Source organism: Budorcas taxicolor, chromosome 11, assembly GCF_023091745.1.
Source record: "Budorcas taxicolor isolate Tak-1 chromosome 11, Takin1.1, whole genome shotgun sequence".
Classification (NCBI taxonomy): Eukaryota; Metazoa; Chordata; class Mammalia; order Artiodactyla; family Bovidae; genus Budorcas; species Budorcas taxicolor.
Window position 1 is genome coordinate 32,219,835 of NC_068920.1, and position 18,177 is coordinate 32,238,011.

Consider the following 18,177-nt stretch of genomic DNA (forward strand, 5'->3'; position numbering starts at 1 on the left):
TCTGCGACCCCATGAACCCCAGCACACCAGACCTCCCTGTCCATCACCAACTCCGGGAGCCCACCCAAACCCATGTCCATCGGGTCGGTGATACCATCCAACCATCTTATCCTCTGTCGTCCCCTTCTCGTCCTGCCCTCAATCTTTCCCAGCATCAAGGTCTTTTCAAACGAGTCAGCAAGGCTTAGAGAAACAGAAATGGGTACAGTGGGTACAGTGACATGGGCCAGATGCTCAAACTCTCTCCCTGCCTTAAAAAAGGAAACTCTCAAGTGACAGGTTATTTTGGATTTTCATGGAGAATTTGCAAGAAAAATGGCTGAATTTAGTTTTAAAATAGAAAAAATGAAGTTCTCTTAAAAGGTTCTTGTGGCCTGGTGCAGGAGATGGAGGGAGGAGGGGGAGAAGCAGGCAGTCGATGGAACCAGAAGCACAAGAATTTTTAACTTTTTTTCACTTCAACTGTGTATTTCGTTGGTTATTTCTTAGCGTGGCCCTTGTATTATGTCTTCTCAGGTCCTCTCCCAGTGCACAGAGCACCAGTAGGCCAACTGAACACTCTCCCAGGAAGGGGCAAAAGGATAAAATTAGCCAGTGCAGGTGGCAGGTGTGAAGTTTAGGGAATTGCTGTCCTCTTGTGGCCAATCCTGGAAACAACAGCCAAGAAACTTGTGTTCTAGGGCTGTGTCCTTTTAGTGTTTTCCAGATCAGCAATCAGCAACACTTGGGAATATGTTAGAAATGTAGAATCTTGGAATTCATCCCAGACATACTGAATCAGAAAATCTGCTGAACCCCATGCCCAATTCCGATGACACTGAAAGGTTGGAAACCACTGTTCTCAACCTATAGCCCCAAATCCCCATCCTCCCTTTCCTTCTCCTCACAAAATGTAATCTCCTAATATCTAATATAGAATTAGCAGGACTTCCTACTTAAAGTTAATCCTCCTTGTGCCTCCTGTCTCCCTAGGAGTGTTTTTTTTTTTTTTTAATATACTTTTCTTCTTGGCTGCACAGCACAGCTTGCATGATCTTAGCTCCCCAACCAGAGATCAAACCCAGGTCTCGGCAGTCAAACTGCTGAATCCTAACCACTGGACCACCAGGGAATTACCATCCCTGGGAATCTTACTCCATCAATTACACCCTCAATACCTAGCCTTAAGATCTAAAAATAACTGAGTCTACACCTAGCAGCAGGCCTGTTTTCCCTCTACACTGCAGAGCTGTGGGAATAAGCTGTCTACACTCTAAGATTTTTCCACTGGAGCTGCTCGTATTGCAGGGAATCCACCAATTTTTCCTTCCTTCCCTCCCTAGGAACTGCTCTTGGATTTTTCCTTCTTCACTTTTATCCCTCCCATAAGCTAGTCACGGGGCTGGTAGATCAACTAGAATCAACATGCCTGTTACCTCCTGCAGTTCGGGTGATCTGTGAGCTCTGCCCTCCCCAGCATTGAACCGCACGCCACCTACCCTGTACTGTGTGTGTGGTATTTATAGTCAAAGCACTCCTTCACCCGTGTTTCACTTACCAAAAACGGATTGAAAACCACACTCCAGAGGTACTGATGAACCTTTGACCACAGCTGATCATGGTTTCTAACAGAGTCCAAACACACCAGAGGTTAAATACTTCTCTTTCCACTGTTTATTATTAATGTACAAAATATACAAAACCAAAAGAAAAAGAAAATACTCATCCTCAAATCCATTGTGGCTCTAACCCAAGACCCTGCACAAAACCTAACCAATCCACTGTTTTCATAGAAAACAACTGATGCCGAGACAGGTGAGGGAGAGGACTGGGAGAGGACAGGTCATCATCGAATCCACCCAGGAAGGCACCTGGTGGGGATTCAGAGGTGGCTGACAGGGCAAGGGAGCTGGAGGCCTCACACCTACGAGGTTCCAGGTGGGGAGCAGGAGCGCACTCACTCCCAGAGGCAGTGCATGTAGTGTGACTGTCAGGCCCAGCATGCCAGGCTTCAGTTGATGAAAAGCTGGTCTCACTGTTTTACAGTTTCCAGAAGGAGCTGTAGGCAAGGGTGGACCACCGCCATGGCCTCACCTCTGCCAGCTAAAACTTTCACGGGCTGCAGATGTGATTTGCCATCATTGAACCTAGCACACCCAAGGCGCAAACTTGAGTGTCCTCAAAGATTGCAAAAGTCTCACTTGAGAAAAGGACTCAATGTAAAAAAGCCTATGTTCGGGGAGGGGTGGGGATGATGTGTTCCAGAACTCAAATCCAGCCTGATTGAGCCCTCTCACTCAGTGCAGTGGGGTACACGGTACCCCTTTACATCCCCACCCATGGGGAAATGAACGTGGCTGGGAGGATTTCATAAGTGCAGCTGATCCCACGTCAGAGTTCCGTGTGCATGTGGAAAGACCCACAGCAGGAGAGCAGAGGTGTTCTCCAGGATAACCAGCTCTAGGTTCTCAGGCGTGAAGGGCAATACCGGAAAGGGGCTCGGGATACAGGGCAAAACTCCTCAAAGAGTGAAGCCAACTGGGTCTCCTCTTCAGCAGTCCAGGGTACAGAATCCGTCCAGTCTCTCTCCTCCCCAGACTGGAGGAAAATATGTACATTGATGCGCACCAGTGATCAGAAAACCCCCAGAACCCAGGCGTGTGGGCCCTGAGGGGCCGGCTCCTCATCAGCTGGGGGAAGGGGAAATGGGCCTCACAGAAGCCATAAGAGAGTGGAAGGAGCAAGGCTGCAGTCCACAGGGCGGGGCGGGCGGGGGTCTAGGGCAGGGGCGGCCCGTTGACGCCCGGGTGGTAGAAGGCACAGTTGTTCTCGTAGCGGCAGTTGCCCTTCATCATGAAATGTCGACACACGGGGCGGTTCGACATGTCTGTGGGGATGAGGATGGGATCGTTAGACAGGAAGGCTCAGAGGCCGGTGCCACTCATCCCCCCAGTCCAAGGAATCCTGAGAGCCATCTTTCAGAGACCTAGTCTTGGGGGCCTGGGAGAAGGGCAAAAGGGGCATGTGGGAACTGGAAGTGAGGTGACCTCGTGTTCTGCCTGACATACCCCAGTAGTGAGGCCTCCCAGAAACTTGTACGGGACCCCAAGAGCTGCACGTGGGGGACAGGAGGCACACTCACCTCCTCCGTGGCTGTGGCCGCCATCATGCCCTCGGTGGCCCCCTCCTCCATGGCCAGGGCCATCGTGGCCACGGTGCTCGTGAGGGGGTGGCCCGCGGTGGTCATGGCCTCGGTGACCAGGGACATCATGAGGCCGGTGGCCATGGGGCCCCCCGTGTCCAGGGCCTTCATGGGGCCGATGGCCACCACCAGCACCCATTCCTCCACCAGGGCCTTCATGGGGGCGATGTCCACTGCCTCCACCCATGCCACCGCCGGGGCCTTCGTGGGGGCGGTGCCCCCCACCCATGCTACCACCAGGGCCTTCGTGGGGGCGATGTCCACCACCCATGCCACTGCCAGGGCCTTCATGGGGACGATGTCCGCTGCCACTGTTCATGCCGCCACCAGGGCCTTCGTGGGGACGATGTCCACCGCCGCCAACCATGCCCCCACCAGGGCCCCCTCGTCCATTTGGAGGCCCGCCTCCAGAGCGACCTCCTCTGGCCCCCCGGAATGGAGGAGGAGGAGGAGGTGGTTCATTGCCTCCTCGGCCACCTCGGCCTCTATGGTATGGCCCAGGGCCAGGTCCTGGCCCACCCCGCATCGGGCCACCCCGCATAGGGTCACCTGGGCCATCCCAGAAGGGATCACCCCCCCGGGGAGGGGGTGGGGGACCCAGGAGACGTGGACCCACTGGCCCACCAGGCCCCCCAGGGCCTCCATGGGGACCTGTTAGGAGGGGGGAAAAAAAGGGAGAGACAATGTCAGCTGCCTGAATTATACCTAGGGACCACCATCTCCCAACCTAAACCACCCCAGGTCTGGTCAACGCTGTGCTGTTACCAGGCCCAAACCAGCAGACAAGCCCCTTCCAACCACTTGCTCTCCACCTACCTGGCATAGGCCCCCCAGGTCCAGGGGGGAAGTGCTGCATGCCCTTGGGGGCCCCAGGGCCTCCGGGTGGGAAACCATTGGCTATCGGACCAGGGCCTAAAAGCCCATGTGGCACTGTTGAATAAGGAGTGAAGCAGTCAGCAAGAGGACTTGAGAAGAGCGGCATGGTGTCCTCCCGCTTGGGCGCGTCCAGCCAGCCCTTCCCACCAACCTGGCAGAGCGCCGCTCTCTGTCCAGTCTTCCCCTCCCGCGTCTTGCCGCCCAGTGGCAACACCCGAGCTCCCCCAAGTCCACTGCCGGTCCCCTCGCCCAGGCCCGGGGGCTGGCCCTGAGCATTACCCAGCATCTGCTTGATCTTGTCTGAATAGTCTGCTTGCTTCAGCAGTTCTTCTGAGGGATGACTGTTGGGGCTACCCTGTAAGGCAAGGTCGTTGAAGACAAGGTCAACAGAGAACAGGGGTAACACCCTGAGGCGCGAGCAGGTGGGGAGGCGAGCAGAGGGAAGTGAGGAGCAAGGGAGACAGGAGAGCAGCAGGAGGGGGGCTCGTACCATGATGGAGGTGAGGATCTCCTGCACGTTGATGCCGCCTCCTCCAGGACCCTGGGGGCTCTTCCCGGCACCCATGCTCCCCATAAGATTAGCCAGAACCGGAGGCAACTTGGAACCACCTGCTCCGTCAGGTGACCCACCGGCTCCCCCAGGTTCCAGGGTCTCAACATATGGGGTCTCATCCATGGAACATTCCTGGAAGAACAATCAGGACCAACAAGGAATGAAGAGACTGTCTCACATGAAAGAGGCATTAATACAATCACAATCTCCATCAGCACGCAATACTCACCTCATCTAGGGGGATGAGCTTTGGGGGGATAGGCTCATAGGGCTCAGGATCCGGCTCATGAGGACTGTCAGGAATGCCGCAGGCGATAGAAAAAAATAAAAGAATGACAGTCAGATTATTTACTCAGGCCCTCCACTTTCTTCCTAACCCCACCCTCTTCTGATTACCTCAAGGCCCGTTCCCCTCAAGGGCTCAGTACCTCAGGGAGCGACCCCCCGCCTCCTGCTCACCTTTCCTTGTTCAGGAAAAGCTCCTGAAGGATCCCCTTCTCCCGCTCAGCCTGGATGTACCGCTCCTGGCTGTTGCTTCCAGGGGTGACGAGGGGCGAGGGCAGCACCAGGGGCCGGGGGCACACCCAGGGCACCTTCTCCTCCATGTTGTCATGGCTCAGACGCCGGGCCGTCTCAAATGCATGTCGGTCTGACAGTATCTCTCGCTTAGCTGCTTCGCCAAAGTCCTTGATCTTATTCACATTTACTATCATCCAGGAGAAAAAAAGCAAGAGGGGAAAGTAAGCCCAACCAAGTCCGTTTACCAACCAAGTCCTTCAACCCCACCTCCTACAGAGGAAACCAGATCGCTCACCTCGCTCAGTCTCATCCAGTTCAAAATAGAAATACTCTCTTAGCTTGCCCTCCTCCGGCCACGTCACAGTTTTCCTCTTCCTGCCTTTCCGGGTCAGCTGGCTAGGATCACTGGGACTCTCCACTGGCTTCACATCCAGAGCTCCCGGCTCCAAAGAGGCTGGAAGCAGAAGTGATTTCAGACCAGTCCCTTCCTTTCAAAGAACCCCCAAACCTGATCCAGGTTCTGAACTCACCAGTATCCATGAGCTCTGGGACTTCAACAGGGGGAACTGGGGTCCCGGGACGTTCTGTGTCCATAGCCTCAGGAGGTGCTGGCTCTGGGGAAGAAGGTTTGGCCACACTTGGTTCTGTGCTTGTTTTTCCTTCAAATGGGCTTGGCTATTGTGGAAGAAAAAGAAGTCACTGGGCACACAGGAAAGGCAAGGTCAAGGCAGGGCAATCAGTTCAGGTTCTAGGAAGGATCCCCTGACACTTCCTGTCAAGGAAGACCGCCTCTGACAACGCTCTGCTGCTGCCACAGTCTACGTCTGAGACAACGCCTCTTGCCTTCCCCAAGCACTCCAAGCTGCTGGGCCCTTCCTTTCCCTGTACCTTTTCTACCTGGTCGCGGTACCTACTGCCCAGTACCCGTACCTTGGCAGCTGTGGGTGACAGCACCTTCTTCTTCTTCTTAATTTTGATGCCTGGGACAGGGGCTGAATTGAGCGCATCCAGAAAGCCCAGGCCCTCCATAGCTGCAAAAGAAAAAAACATAAAATAGCGTCATCAGACCTCTTCATAAGCCTATTCTTACAAAGCCTGGGCAGAAAATTGGTCAATAGAGATGCTGCCTGAATGTTGGACACAATAAGCTCAAGGTGACCAGGAAGCGTATGTAGGAGGATTTGCACAAGAAATTCTTGTCATTCTTTCTTTCAAAGGCAGGCAAGCCATGGCTCTGGATATGAATCACAGCTCAGGTAAGTGACAAAGCCAGCCCCCACGAATGTGACAGCTGGGAGCACCCCAACCAGTCACTGAGTAGCAAGCCTCCCTAACTCCATCTCTCAAATCACTCCTAAGCCATCCTCTGAACGACTCCCATGGAGGGAATTTCTGAGGTACACACATTAAAGGACACCAAGATGTCAAATGAAAATGGAGAGAAGTGTTTCATTCCCATGAAGAGTTGGCTCGCAATTAAAAGTACGTCCTCCCACTTTAGACTCACGCTGTGGTGGGATGATCTTCACTTTGATCTCTTTGGTGGCATTGGGTGTTGTGTTGAGTGGTTTGTATTTCTTCTCTGCCGGAGGGGCAGCATCTCCTGGGGCAGCTGCAGAACTGTGAGAAAGGGAACCGTCAGCACCAGACTTGCCCCCCTTCCTTCTCCCTCAGGGCCACAGACCCCGACCATTCAGAACCCAGAATGTAGTCTGTACCTCTGACGCTTGAGGGGGATGGGTTTAAGGTTGTACTTGTCAGAAACCACCACTGCACTGGCATTCTTCTTCACGGGCACCAGAGACGGGGTCTCCAGCTCTAGTCCTGAGGGAAAAGACATGGTGTTGGAAATGGACTTTGCCCTCTTAACCTTCATCAAGCCGTATAAACCCCCGTGACGCCTCACCCACTAGAGTTCCGTCTTCTACAGAGTTACGGCAGAAGTCTGTAGGCCCGGCTGTGTACCTACCCACAGACCCTCCGGAGGCCAGAAGGCAGTCTTACCGGTGGAGCGGAACTTGGCGTGACTGGGCGCTGTGGTGCGGAGAGACTTGGGCTTCTCCCTCTTCTTTTCCGGGGCCTCCTCAGCCCGAGTCTCAGCCTTCACCTCAGTCACCGGTCGCTCAGGAGGGGTGGTTCGACTCTTTCCCTCTTCTTTCCGTTTCTTCTTATCTTTCTCTGTTGTGCAAAAAAAGAGAAACAAAGGATTTTATTTAGACAAAGAGAAAGACTGTCAGAAGTAAAAAGCAGGCTATGGGCATGGAAGGCCACAACCCAGTGGCAAAGAAAGAAAGAAATCCAAGGGATCAGGGCCAAAGAGCTTACCAGCAGGCTGGGTACTGCTCTGGGAGCGGATGACCGCCATCCAGTCGCTGACAAGGACTGAGGCCAACTTCCGGAGTTCTGCAGGTAAGAGAAAGAGGAAATGCCTAAGTAATGTAACATACTGCATGGAGATTCAAGTCATAAAACTAGAATATGGCAGAATAAACCCGTGCCTATGCCCTTCCCCCAACCACTTATTACAATAAAATCAGGAGAAAGGTGGGCAGAGTTCAAGCATCTGAAGGGCTATTAGATTTAAAAAGAAATTGTATTAGTCTACCTCGTCCTAAAGGGAAACTTAATGCAAAATTTCAAGGAGGCACATTTAGATCCTCTTAAAAAAGTATTTTCTAGGCAACCTTTTTTCCTAGAATGCTGCTAGTGACAACAGCTTTTTAAAAAATCAATTAGATGTTGCAAGAGTGAAAAAAGAAATGAAAAACAGACCAATTTAGGATGAATGAAACAGTTTATCTAGAGAAAAAAGGTGATCAGAGAATTTAAAGATAAAAAACAATTTATTTCTAAATACATGGGAGAAAAATTTGTTGCCCTTTCTTTCCTTCTGTACTTGGCAAATAACATCTCCTATCTACAGGACCTCTTTCTGGGCCAGTGTTCCAACTATGGGCTCATTCAATGACGAGATTATGGTAGAACATCAAAACAAGTTTTCAAAATAGTCACAAAACCGGTAACTTCTATACTTAATGCAGTATGAACCCCAGTGCATCCCCAATGAAGAAATATAATATCCTAACATCTTTTGGGAGCAACTGATACTATGGTCCAGTGACACAGTTGATAAGGAATGTACAATTTCACTATCTAAAGTCAGTATAGAATAATGAAGGCAGCATAATTAAGCTAGCTGAAAGAGGAACCAATACATCCTAACAGATAATCAGAAGATGGGCAATGATTTAACGGGATCTTTCTGTGTTATAGACCACCCTACAAAACTACTCTGAGATGTCACAAAAATAGTGAAGTGCTCATTATATAAAAGGATGGAAAGCCAGGGAATATTTTTCACTTAAACAACACAATGTGAGTTAAAACAAAATCAAGATCGTTTATCCTGGAAAATGTTCCCAGGTTTTCTGCTCCAGCTAACGGAACTACAGCTAGGCCTGCTGAGGCCTGGATGCTCCCACCACACCAAAGCCATAGCCTCTTTCCAAAGGAACCAAATACATCACTGCCCACAAAGAGCAGGCTTATATACTGATCAGGAGAGCAGCTCTGCTGCAAGACTGTTCACTTGTGGGAAACTAGTATCCTGTGCTCCTGGATTATACCTTGGGTATAAAATCTGGGGTGAACTCTTGGATGGATGTAAATCCTTTTCTTCTCTAAAGAAAAGCCAGGGACTTCCCTGGTGGCACAGTCGATAAAGAATCTGCCTGCCTATGCAGGGAACACAGGTTCGGTCCCAGGTCCAGAAGATTCCACAGGCTGCAGAGCAACTAGGTCCGTGCACCACAACTACCGAAGCCCATGCGCCCAGAACATGTGCTCCACAATGAAGAGTAGCCCCCGCTCACCATAACTAGAGAAAGCCCCTGCACAGTAACGAACACCCAGCACCACCAAAATACATAAATGAATAAAATAAAAATACAAAAAAGAAAAGCCAGAACTGTATGACCCTTGCCAGGAGCTCCAAAACCCTTTGTCTTAAAAAGGAAAGAATCTCTTGCCATCAAAGCTAAGACATACCCAAGGAGTCTCGATTCTGCCATGCCCTAACAGCAGGGTGTTTACTGGGAAAACTAGCATATATGTTGTTAGGAAAGGACAGGCCCTCACCTTCATCGTCACTCGACTTGCTCAGCTGCTTCACCAGTTTGGCTGTGTTGTTCTATCAAAGAAAGGGAGCAACAGGACGGTAACTGACAGGAGGAAAAGCTGCCCCCTCAGAGTTCACCACCCCCACCGACTCACTCACAGTCTCTCAACAGCCACTAACACTGCACACACTCTCTCTCTTATAAAGCCCTGGGAGACATATTCTTACTCTAAATCAACCCACTTAGGTAGGTTCAATCACTCCCATTTTACAGATGAAAGAACTGAGGCTTGGATATACACAGTGCCCCATGTCACACACCTATTAAAACAGACAGATTTGAACCAAATCTTGATTCTAAGTCCTACTTTTTTTTTTTTAACCATTCTACCTCACAGGTCCAAGACTGCAGCCACATCAGAGTGAATGTGGGTTTTTCATCTGTTAGGCTAAACCAAAAAGGAAGAATCAGGATTCTAAAGACCGAAGGTACCTGCTTGAGATGGTCAACAGTGAGGGGCAGGTGCTGCAGGGTCAGCAGAATCTGCTGTAAGAGGGGAATGTTGTTGGTTGTCTTCGAATACGTCAGCCAATTGTTAAGAAGCTTGTAACCACCGACGTCAATAAACCTGCAGGCAGGCAGGAGGATCTGTGATGCCCTTCCTGGGCCTTGGGAGTACACCTCACCCTCCTTGTCCCCCATCAAAGACCGAAGAATCCCAGGCCTCAGCACCCCACTTCTAATTACACCTCCCCATCCCAGTCACCCAGGTCCCCGCTTACTTGATCAGTACTTCCGGTGAACGGGTCTGCAGGAGAATGTTCAAGTACGTGCACCGACTCACCATCTTCCGTGCCTCCTTCATCAGGCTGTGTAAGAGGAAGCGCAGTCAGAAATGCAGGGCGTCTAATCTGCAGAAGTGCCCGGAGATTCCTGAGAACTCGGGACTCTGCTCCCGGGATGGGGACCACACAGGCCCCCAGAAGCATGGGGTGGGTTAGGGGAGATGTGGAAATCCCTAGAAGGGTGGAACACAATGGAGGAGACGCACTGAAGTCTCCAATCCGGGGAGGCGGGTGTCCCTGCTTCTCTCACACACAGGACATGTCTGATGCTGCTTCCGGGTGAAAAGTCTTTGCCTTCAACTACCATCTCTCAGGACTGACTCAGTCCTAAGTCACTTTCTCCTGGAAAACGTGAGGATTCCTGAGGGAAGACATAACCAAACCAAGACTCCTGTCACCTGGCTCCTCTGCTTCCTTCCTTCGCTTGGGACTGTGGCTCTCCAAATATCCAGAGGCCATTAGGGCCAGGGGCCAACTTTACTATCACCAGTTCTAACATAATTGGATTTGAATCCTAGTCCACTGACTCCCACTCCTCAGAAACACACTTCACTATCTGCTTTAAGGATAGTCATATTCAGTTCAGTTCAGTCGCTCAGTCGTGTCCAACTCTTTGCGACCCCATGAATTGCAGCACGCCAGGCCTCCCTGTCCATCACCAACTCCCGGAGTTCACTCAGACTCATGTCCATTGAGTCAGTGATGCCATCCAGCCATCTCATCCTCTGTCGTCCCCTTCTCCTGCCCCCAATCCCTCCCAGCATCAGAGTCAACTCTTCACATGATGTGGCCAAAGTACTGGAGTTTCAGCTTCACCATCAGTCCTTCCAGTGAACAGCCAGGACGGATTTCCTTTAGTCATATTACAACACATAATATCCCCTACTCACAACAAATTCAAAGGGTACAGACTCACCTGAAGATTTTCGAAATCCCATCCACACTCTTGACTTCCCCATCTCGGTTAAGGAAACTATCCAGGCCCTTGAGAAGCTCTTTGGGGTCTATGGGACCCGAACCCATGATCAAGGTTTTCTAAGAGGATAAAACAAACACAGAGAATAAATGGGTGGCAAGGACAGCTCCAACTGCCTCTAATAAATTCCATCTCTACATTTGACAGATTAGCAGTGACTCATTATTCAATCTACATTCAACTATATTCACCATTACCCAGATAAGAAAAGTCAACACAGACCATTGTTCCCACTAAGAAAACAGCCCTGGCAAGTGTTAACACTGACTGAAGGGATACTTAGACTGGAAGACTGAGGCAGCACCTGTCCTCTTGCTCCAAGTGACATCCTTCCTAGGATAGCTGAACTTCACAATGTGTAACAGGTAAGGTTCACGTTCCCAAAACACTCAACTCTCCAAGGCATTTTTGCTTATTATGTATGGTTTCTCCTCAGTTGTTAATGAATCTACCTTAAAACACAACACATACACCGCCGCCCCCCCCCCCACCCCCAAACTATTAGCTTGAGAATAACTGGGCCAATCATGGGTGTTGGGCTAAGTGTCTTTCATGAGTCAATTATTTTTTGTCTTAGCCCACAGTCAACTGCCACAGGTGGCAGGATAAGGTATGTTTCCATCAGTAGATAATCGTTCTAAGCTATAGGTCAAAGAGAAGGAAATAAAACTTGAAAACTGACCCTCTCCCCAATGGGAGTTAGGGGTGGCTCCCAGAAATCAGACAACTGGAGGTAACGAAAATCAAGCAGGTCCTCTTAAGCCCTGAAAAAACAGGTCCCTCATGAATCAAACACTGCACAAGTTTTTACTGTTTCAAAGTTAAGGGCAAGATTACTTTGTGGTTTCAAAAGCAAAGAGGAGGCTCGGACTCCTAACTCCCCACCTAAATGAAACCACCACCCACTATCCCTGAGGAGGGCCTGAAATTAGAAACCATGAAGCCAAAAAGAAAGGAACAAATAAAACCAAAAGCTGGGAAATGCCATTACATTTTCAGTAGCTACTTTAGACCAGGTTAGAAAAGGAGTTAATTAAAAGCTGAACACAGCTGTTTTGGGACAGAGAAGAGTAAAGCCATTTCTAGGCCAGAACCCAAGTTCAGGAGAGGCAATTTAGAATCAATATGGTTCTGATTAGGATTTTTATCCACAATGCCCCTTAACACTGGCTTCTGAGAGGCAGAAAAGGCACCTTAGTAATATCAACATCTGGGAAAGACGACACTGGGTAGGAAGGTGGCAAGGTGAAAACAGCCTCCTGCATTCAGTACAAAGACAAAGACAGGAAACAGTGGCGTCCTACAAAGACAACTATGCTTTCTGCAGAAAGCAGGCTTCTTTTAAGATCACGTCAGTTAGTGATATTGAGTCTCAAGCTAAGAGAGAAAAACAACCGTAACAATCTCAACCTTTTACTCTTCCCAACAAAAAAGTCAATAAATTGGTAAATTTCCAGGTCCTAACAACCTAGGCCAAGAAGAGGCAGAGGCGGGGGTTGGGGGTGGTGGTGGAGAGACTTGGTTCCCAAGACCAGAACCTGTGGGATGAATACAAGGAGCGAAGAAGAAAGGTGAGCGAATCTGGGGTAACTGTGCTGTTGCTACTGCCCTGCAATCTCCACAAGGGCAGGTAGAACCTAAGGTCAGAGGAAAAAACATTCAAGTCCAATACCAGATAAACTAGAAGTCCACAGGCCAAACCCACTGAAGTATGGTGACTCTTACACACAGAGACACAGGGATAAAGGAATTTTCCCCAGGTAGTAAGGCACTATAAAGTGATATATAGACACAACAAAGGAATACATAAAGCAGAGTTCTCATATGCTAGAGCCTGGAAAAGCAAGAGTGACTTCCAAGTAATATATATCATTAAGTAACCAACGATATGCCATTTGACAAAAAGCTTTCCATGTAGCTTCACTTCAAACCAATACCCCCTAAATAGAGCTAGGCCCTCAGATTCAAAGCCAGAGCTGAATACACAGCACCTTGGAAAAGTCCCTTTTGCACCACCAGTTAGGCCAACAGACCCATTCACCCTACTTCCTTCACACACACATATAAAAAACCTGTCACCTGAGCTCAAATGTTCCTTTGCTTAAGAGGGTGGGAGATTAGAGAACTTTCTTTCGAGAGAAACCAGTGAGCACATGGAAAAACTCTGTCCAGTGCCTTCTACTAGGAATGGGACCCAGGGACAACTTTTTAATTCCCAATTGTAACAAGCAAGAATAAAAGACAATAGCCAGGGAAAGCTAGAAAACGAAGCAGAAGAAAAGTTAAACATTCAATTTGCACTAGTTTTCCCATTATTTATATTCTGGAAATATAATTAAACTTAACTTTATCTCACAATCATGTGGCTTTAAAATCTAGGTGGATCTCCTCATGATGGTTTTTCTTCAGGGAGGATAGCTTTCACTCACTTAGAAGGACCCAAAGTGGCTTACAACCTAACTGCCCTATTTTGAAGTCAATACATTTATAAAGAAGGTCCAAGGCACTCAAGTGGAAAGGAAAGAGCCGAGAACTCTGGCACAGGCCTACTGCAGAAAAAGGCAAAGGAGCTGACCAGGAAAGGAGGGGCAGTGACCATGTGCCACAACATATCAAGATCCCGGAAGGAAAGCTTAAGGAAGTTTGCTGGCAACAAAAATAATCCAGGGCATGATATGATTTCCTTGAAGGCAGAACATATAGGAGGGTGGTGGGCAAGCTACCTCTGGCATCATCTCTACTTTGTCCTAAACCTGGGCTCTCCTTTCAGAGAATGTTGCTGGCAGAGACATGCAGACACAAGGCACTGGGCAATGTTCTACCTTTCTTACCAAAGATAAAATTAAGTCCAGAAGTGACACCAACTCCTGCCTCCAAAATAAATTTTACTGGAGTTATCAAATAAGGTGCAAAGTTACTCCATACCCATTGCCAATGAATCAGAACTGAATTGGTTCAGGACAAAAATTCTATGCAAGTTTAAAATCACTATTCAAAGGAGGGAGTCCAAGTTTAACTTAAGAGGCCTCAGCACTTCTGGAAATGAAGGGCTTTGTAGCTTACATTCCCTGCTTCCTAAGGCATCTGATGCATTTCCTAGTCTGTCTCCACAGTGAACTGAATTATGCCTCAGGTGATTCGCAAGGTTGCACCTCTCAGGTAGAAAGTCCCTCCCCTTCAAAATCATTCTGGAAACCTGGTAGCCCCTGCCCTACTCCAAAGCCTTTTCAATAAAAGTGTAAATTCACTTCCCAACCCACAGAACAGGGTCCCAGGAGAGAACTCTGGCCACAAACTCTAATGATCAGGTTGTCCGACGTTCTCAGGATGGATGTGGGTCCCCTAGAAGACCTTTTTCCCATCTCCCACGTTAAGGCAGATCTTCTTTATTATAATCCCCTGCTCACTAGAGATCAGGAACCCCAGTGGGTAGAATGTTCAGCTCCCAAGGTAGGTATGCTGCAGAGGCACATGGCAAACTGCTTAAAAGATAAAAAACTTGTGGTCAATAGGACATGTGGAAGAGTCCCTCCCACCAATCCAGACGTTGAGTCATTGAGAATCCATACCCAAAACATTAGCCCTGTAGTCTCACCAAGTCAGCACAAAGCAATTGTACAAAATTGCTTTCCAATTCTGCCTAGACCCTTCACAGCTTCAGGGCAGGACTTCAAAAAATGAAAACTGTATGTAGAGTCTGATTAAGATTTGACTTGGAAAAACTTGAGAGGAAGAAAGGTAAGAAAGGGACAAGACCCTTAATACCACCCTCAACTTGGGCATGGTTTTCAAACATGCACCTAATGCTACAGCACCGCACAAGCTGAAAACGAGGACATCACTGTTTTTAAGGAATTTTAGAGGGGAAGGAAAAAGAAATTCAAAAAAGGGTGGCTCTTTGGAAAAAAGAAATGAAGATTGTGAAATGTAATACCAGAAAGGTTTTGCTTACCAGAAACCGTAGCTTGAATCCCCCTGCCTTGAGCTTACACCTGCCGCCTCCTTTCCTAAAGATTCACTTCTCATCTTAGTACCAGTGTACAGGAAGGAGCTAAGCAACTGGAGAACTGGGACAGCACTGAACACAAAGAGCTCACCCCCAGATCCAAGGCGGGAATAAGGGCCATTTAGAAATCAGTCCTGAAGGACCCACTCTCCCCCAGATTTCCATTATACAAATCGACCAAACGCAGGAGGCCCAAGGACGGACTCAGTCCTGAGCACAAACGGCACATTTCAGGGTCATCAGGCCCCAGCTGTTTACTCCTGTTAGTTTCACCATCTTTGTGTCTTCCCCCAGGATCCCCCAACACACACTCACACCCCCGCTAAAGCTTCCAGTCCTAAAATACAGCTGTTTGGTTTTCCACCCCAGGCAACTAAAGTAGGGAAAACTTCCAAGCAGTAGTGATGAGAGAGGGTAAAAATAAAAGCAACAGGCTCTGGATCCTTATATACAAAAACTAGAGCTGCCCAAGGAGACAGCTTCAAGATCTAATTGCTACAAGCTTTTTTTCCTTTTAAGATAATGGTTACAGAAGGTTAAGGAACATAAGGAAAATGGCTTTTCCCGTCTAGCCGCAGCGTGCATGAGGAATCCAGAAGGCATCTGCTCGGGGGCGGGGTTTCGAGAGGGTGGAGAAAGGAGGAAGAAAGCTGATTACATCACCTTTCAGGGCGGCTCCTCCCCCTTGACCAAGTTTCTAGGGCGGCCCTAAGCTCTAGATGGCAAACGGGGAAGGAAAAACAAAGAAGCTGGGACGCCATTTTGTAATGGAGAAGACTCTAACTTAAAGCTATCCAGGCTCCGCCGGTAGCTCTTTACATTTAAAAAAAACACTTTTTTAGTAAAAAACAAAAAAGAAAAAAAGCAGCCCATCCTGAATAGTCTGACCTATTTTGAATCAATAAGAGCTTTGTGAGAATACAGGCAATTAAAATATTTAAAAGAACAATTTTCTGCGGGGAGGAACTGAATTTGCAATTGAGGTTCAACTTGCTACTAACGACCACCCACCGCCCCCCCCCCCCCGCATCTTCCCTATAAAGGGAAACGGGGGGGGGACTTGGACCCCTCTCAACAAATAGGGTTGAGGTGGGAGGACAGGAGAAAAATGGGTCAAGACACAACCTGCGACGCCGCTTGGAAGACAAAGGACAAAGAAAGTCGCCATATTGAAGCAGGGAAGAAAAAAAAAATTCCTTTTAACGACACAAATCTTTTAGATAGCATTCAATTGCACTAAATGGCTTGTAAAATTAATACTCCTGAATTCCACATTCCCCCAACCTTTCCACCCTCTAACTGTATTCCCCCGACCAGAAAGTATCAAGTTAAAATGTTACTTTTTTTAAATAACCTATGCAATCTGCAACAATTACAAAACATTCTTTACCTCCCCAGCTATCAATCTTGTATGTATTGGCACTAAGATTATATTTTGCCCTGAATTAAGTGTCTTGCAATCTTTATTCCTAGATTGCCACCTAAATTAACCACACAAATATACCCCAAGCATATTACATTAAAATTGAGAGGCGTTAACAATCATTTAAAAAGATACCCAACTATTACTTCTCTCCGCCCATCTCCTTACCCTGCAATCTTTATGTACAGATTGCTTATTAATCTGGCAAATTGAAAAGCGCCCTGCTTGTCTCACACACAAAGAAGTGGGACTTCTGGGCCACAAGATCCACCATCTTTTGTATGTGAGCTCATTAACCCTTTTGAAGACTGCTAACGAGAGGAAGGCAACCATTCCTCCTTATAAAAAGCAAACACTTATAGCTTTGGCAGTCTGGAAATTGGCTGGATTACCAAGGGTTAACCATCAAAATCCTAACTCGCAGGCCCTCCCTCCACCCTCTCCTTGCCTGCGGCAGAGCAGGGAAGAGGTAGGTGGTTAAGGGAGAGAGAACACTGTTTTAGACCCAACGGCCCTTTTTAATGGAGATTAAGTGACCGGATCGGTCCTTCTCCAGTTCTCTATTTGTTCTATGGTCTCATTTCTTCCTCTCATTATTTTTGGTTTCACAACGGGAAACGTTGATTTCTTGTTGCAAGGCTGGTTTTTGAAAATTCGACACTTACTATCCAATTTTTTTGCGACGTCAGCACCTCGGGCTCAGGGGGGGAGGGGATTAAAAGTTTGGAGAAAAAAATAAAACAACCAACCAGGACCCAAAACTCAATTATTTGGGGGGCCTCATTGGATCAAAAAATCTCTAGAAAAAATAAAGGCCAACTCAGTATTCATTTCCCCCCCACCCAACTCCATTTAGGGAGGGGGGTCGTAGAAAAAAAGTTCTGAGTGGATTAAAAAAAAGTAAACGCTGGATGAGTGGACTTGGGTGAGTTTGGGAAGGGTGGGTGGTTGATTATTTTTGAAGTTATGTGGTGACGGTCCTTCGGCCACAGATTTCAAGTCCCAGGCAGCGTGGGCTGGTGGGGTGGGCAAGATAGGTGGGAAGGGGCAGAAGACACAAGTGGTTGGGCTGGTGGCTGCTCTTTTCCCTTTCCCCCCTCTCTCTGGATCCTTTCAAGGGCTTAGATGTTGCTGCGGCTTGTTTCTTTTCTCCTGGTGGCCGGCCTGTCTTTCTCCGAGAAAATTCAAACCTGGGATAAAAGGAACACAAGGGAGAAAGATGTAATCAGTACGGGCTGCTATTAAAACACCCAAAAGTACCATTTTTGTTGTCCCCAAACACTTCCATGTCCCACCCCGAATACAGCCGCTTAATACGAGTCATGGCTCTCAACTGAACCCGCGTTTGACCCGTTCCCCAGGCCAACTCTCCGAGCAAAATTTTACCCACCAACCGACAAAATGGCAACACTTACCTCTAAACGAACCCCAGAATGGCGGCTGCCCGCTCGGGCGGAGTCTTTTATACGAGGACACCGCCCAACGCGCCCAAACGTGCTAGTGAAACGCCCTCTTCGCGAGACAATTTGCGCGAGGCGTGAATTCATTGGTCAACCAGGTAAACCACTCACCAGCTGATTGGATATCCGGCCTTAACCTTCGCTCAGCCCCTTCCCCCGGGCACCTTCTTCCGCCTCCTTCCTTGGTTGGGGGTGGGGGCCCTAACGCGTGCGCGTGACC

The 18,177-nt window shown here is 48.6% G+C and overlaps 1 protein-coding gene across 1 annotated transcript in view; it reads right to left on the minus strand.

Annotated features, from left to right (window-relative positions):
- Positions 1-1,638: 1,638 nt before the first annotated feature.
- Positions 1,639-18,177, minus strand: part of PPP1R10 (protein phosphatase 1 regulatory subunit 10) — a 37,192-nt gene continuing 20,653 nt past the window's right edge. Inside the window, exons 2-20 of the mRNA XM_052649296.1 lie at positions 17,163-17,687; positions 11,009-11,127; positions 10,030-10,116; positions 9,740-9,875; positions 9,267-9,318; positions 7,455-7,532; positions 7,134-7,307; positions 6,848-6,953; positions 6,637-6,749; positions 6,060-6,160; positions 5,660-5,804; positions 5,425-5,583; positions 5,070-5,316; positions 4,840-4,903; positions 4,548-4,742; positions 4,337-4,412; positions 3,998-4,111; positions 3,122-3,832; positions 1,639-2,866 (exon numbers count right to left, since the gene is read on the minus strand). Of these exons, the coding sequence (XP_052505256.1) occupies positions 2,757-2,866; positions 3,122-3,832; positions 3,998-4,111; positions 4,337-4,412; positions 4,548-4,742; positions 4,840-4,903; positions 5,070-5,316; positions 5,425-5,583; positions 5,660-5,804; positions 6,060-6,160; positions 6,637-6,749; positions 6,848-6,953; positions 7,134-7,307; positions 7,455-7,532; positions 9,267-9,318; positions 9,740-9,875; positions 10,030-10,116; positions 11,009-11,115 (2,775 nt within the window). The 5' untranslated portion in view covers positions 11,116-11,127; positions 17,163-17,687 and the 3' untranslated portion in view covers positions 1,639-2,756. The remainder of the gene's footprint in view (positions 2,867-3,121; positions 3,833-3,997; positions 4,112-4,336; positions 4,413-4,547; positions 4,743-4,839; positions 4,904-5,069; positions 5,317-5,424; positions 5,584-5,659; positions 5,805-6,059; positions 6,161-6,636; positions 6,750-6,847; positions 6,954-7,133; positions 7,308-7,454; positions 7,533-9,266; positions 9,319-9,739; positions 9,876-10,029; positions 10,117-11,008; positions 11,128-17,162; positions 17,688-18,177) is intronic.